Source organism: Aplysia californica, unplaced genomic scaffold (assembly GCF_000002075.1).
Source record: "Aplysia californica isolate F4 #8 unplaced genomic scaffold, AplCal3.0 scaffold00150, whole genome shotgun sequence".
Taxonomy (NCBI): domain Eukaryota; kingdom Metazoa; phylum Mollusca; class Gastropoda; order Aplysiida; family Aplysiidae; genus Aplysia; species Aplysia californica.
In genome coordinates, this window is record NW_004797420.1 from 248,742 (window position 1) to 249,858 (window position 1,117).

General features: G+C 39.6%; 1 protein-coding gene across 1 annotated transcript in view; it reads left to right on the forward strand.

The window, feature by feature from the left end:
- The first annotated feature begins 435 nt into the window (after nt 1-435).
- Nucleotides 436-1,117, forward strand: part of LOC101845918 — a 26,555-nt gene continuing 25,873 nt past the window's right edge. The window contains exon 1 of the mRNA XM_005097263.3: nt 436-760. Coding sequence (XP_005097320.1) covers nt 717-760 — 44 coding nt within the window. The 5' untranslated portion in view covers nt 436-716. The remainder of the gene's footprint in view (nt 761-1,117) is intronic.

Genomic DNA, 1,117 nt, shown 5'->3' on the forward strand with positions numbered 1-1,117 from the left:
CTTTAAAAATTATATCAGCAAAGTATTGTTAGATCTATCACGAGACTGGTTAAAACAGATTCCCCCTTATCTCTACAAAACCACTTAAACTTTAGTTTAGAAGAGATAAAGAAAGGTTATCTGGAAACAAATCTCTGACGGAATTTAGCAACAGCGTTTTCTATTCTAATTAATTAAAGAAATTATTATGATTTCTATTAGGCTATGCTTCCCCCTTCGTTTTGCCACATTGAAAACACGCCAAACTAAATATGTCAAAGCCAAATAATAATGTTGTGAGGTGTTGTATTGTGCCTACTAACTACTAAGTGTAGAATTATGTGGGTTGTGCCCATCATCTTTGGCCAAACGCAAAATTAATTTAACCGCGAAACGGCGATTTTAGGCCTAATTTTGGTTCATCTTCCGAGGAGCTGGCATTTGGTCAGATAGGACACGTTGCCCAGAAGTAGGTCACTATTATTTTCATCGGGTGGGATACAGGCAGGCCAGGCGTCGTGAGACCAGCAGTAGTGCCCGCTAGTGTCCAGCAGACCAACGCAAGCCTGGTTAGCTGACACAGTGTGTAGTAGATCTAGAGATCTAGAATCTAGATCTAGAAGGCCTAGTGGCAGATGTCTTTCAAGTGAAATTCATAAAGATGATAGCTTCAAGGAAGACCAGTTAATTTGTTTCATGACTGATTTGATTCATGATTCAATTTCAGAAGAGTCAAAATGATCGGGAACGAAGTGGTTATTGAAGTAACTGACCGCAGTCGGTAAGTACAAATGAATAGTGAGTTAGATTCTAGTTGTACGGGATGATTCTGGTCTAACTGTTGACACACAGCTTTCACTTTCACTCTATCGGATAAAGGCCTTACATTTGAGGGGTAAAGCCCCCCCCATTGCTGAATAGTTCAGTTTGTCTTGGATTTGAAGTTCAAGTAAGCAGCAGATTTGATTATCAATTACAGTAAAAGTAGCCTACTAATAAATCTAGATATATAGATCTATCTAGATTCCTATCAAGCATCTATAGGCCTACATGGGGGAGAGGTTGGTTAGGAATAAATGGAGGGTGTGGACAAGTGGTCCAAACTTAATTAGAATTAAACAGAGGGGAGGGAGGAGGG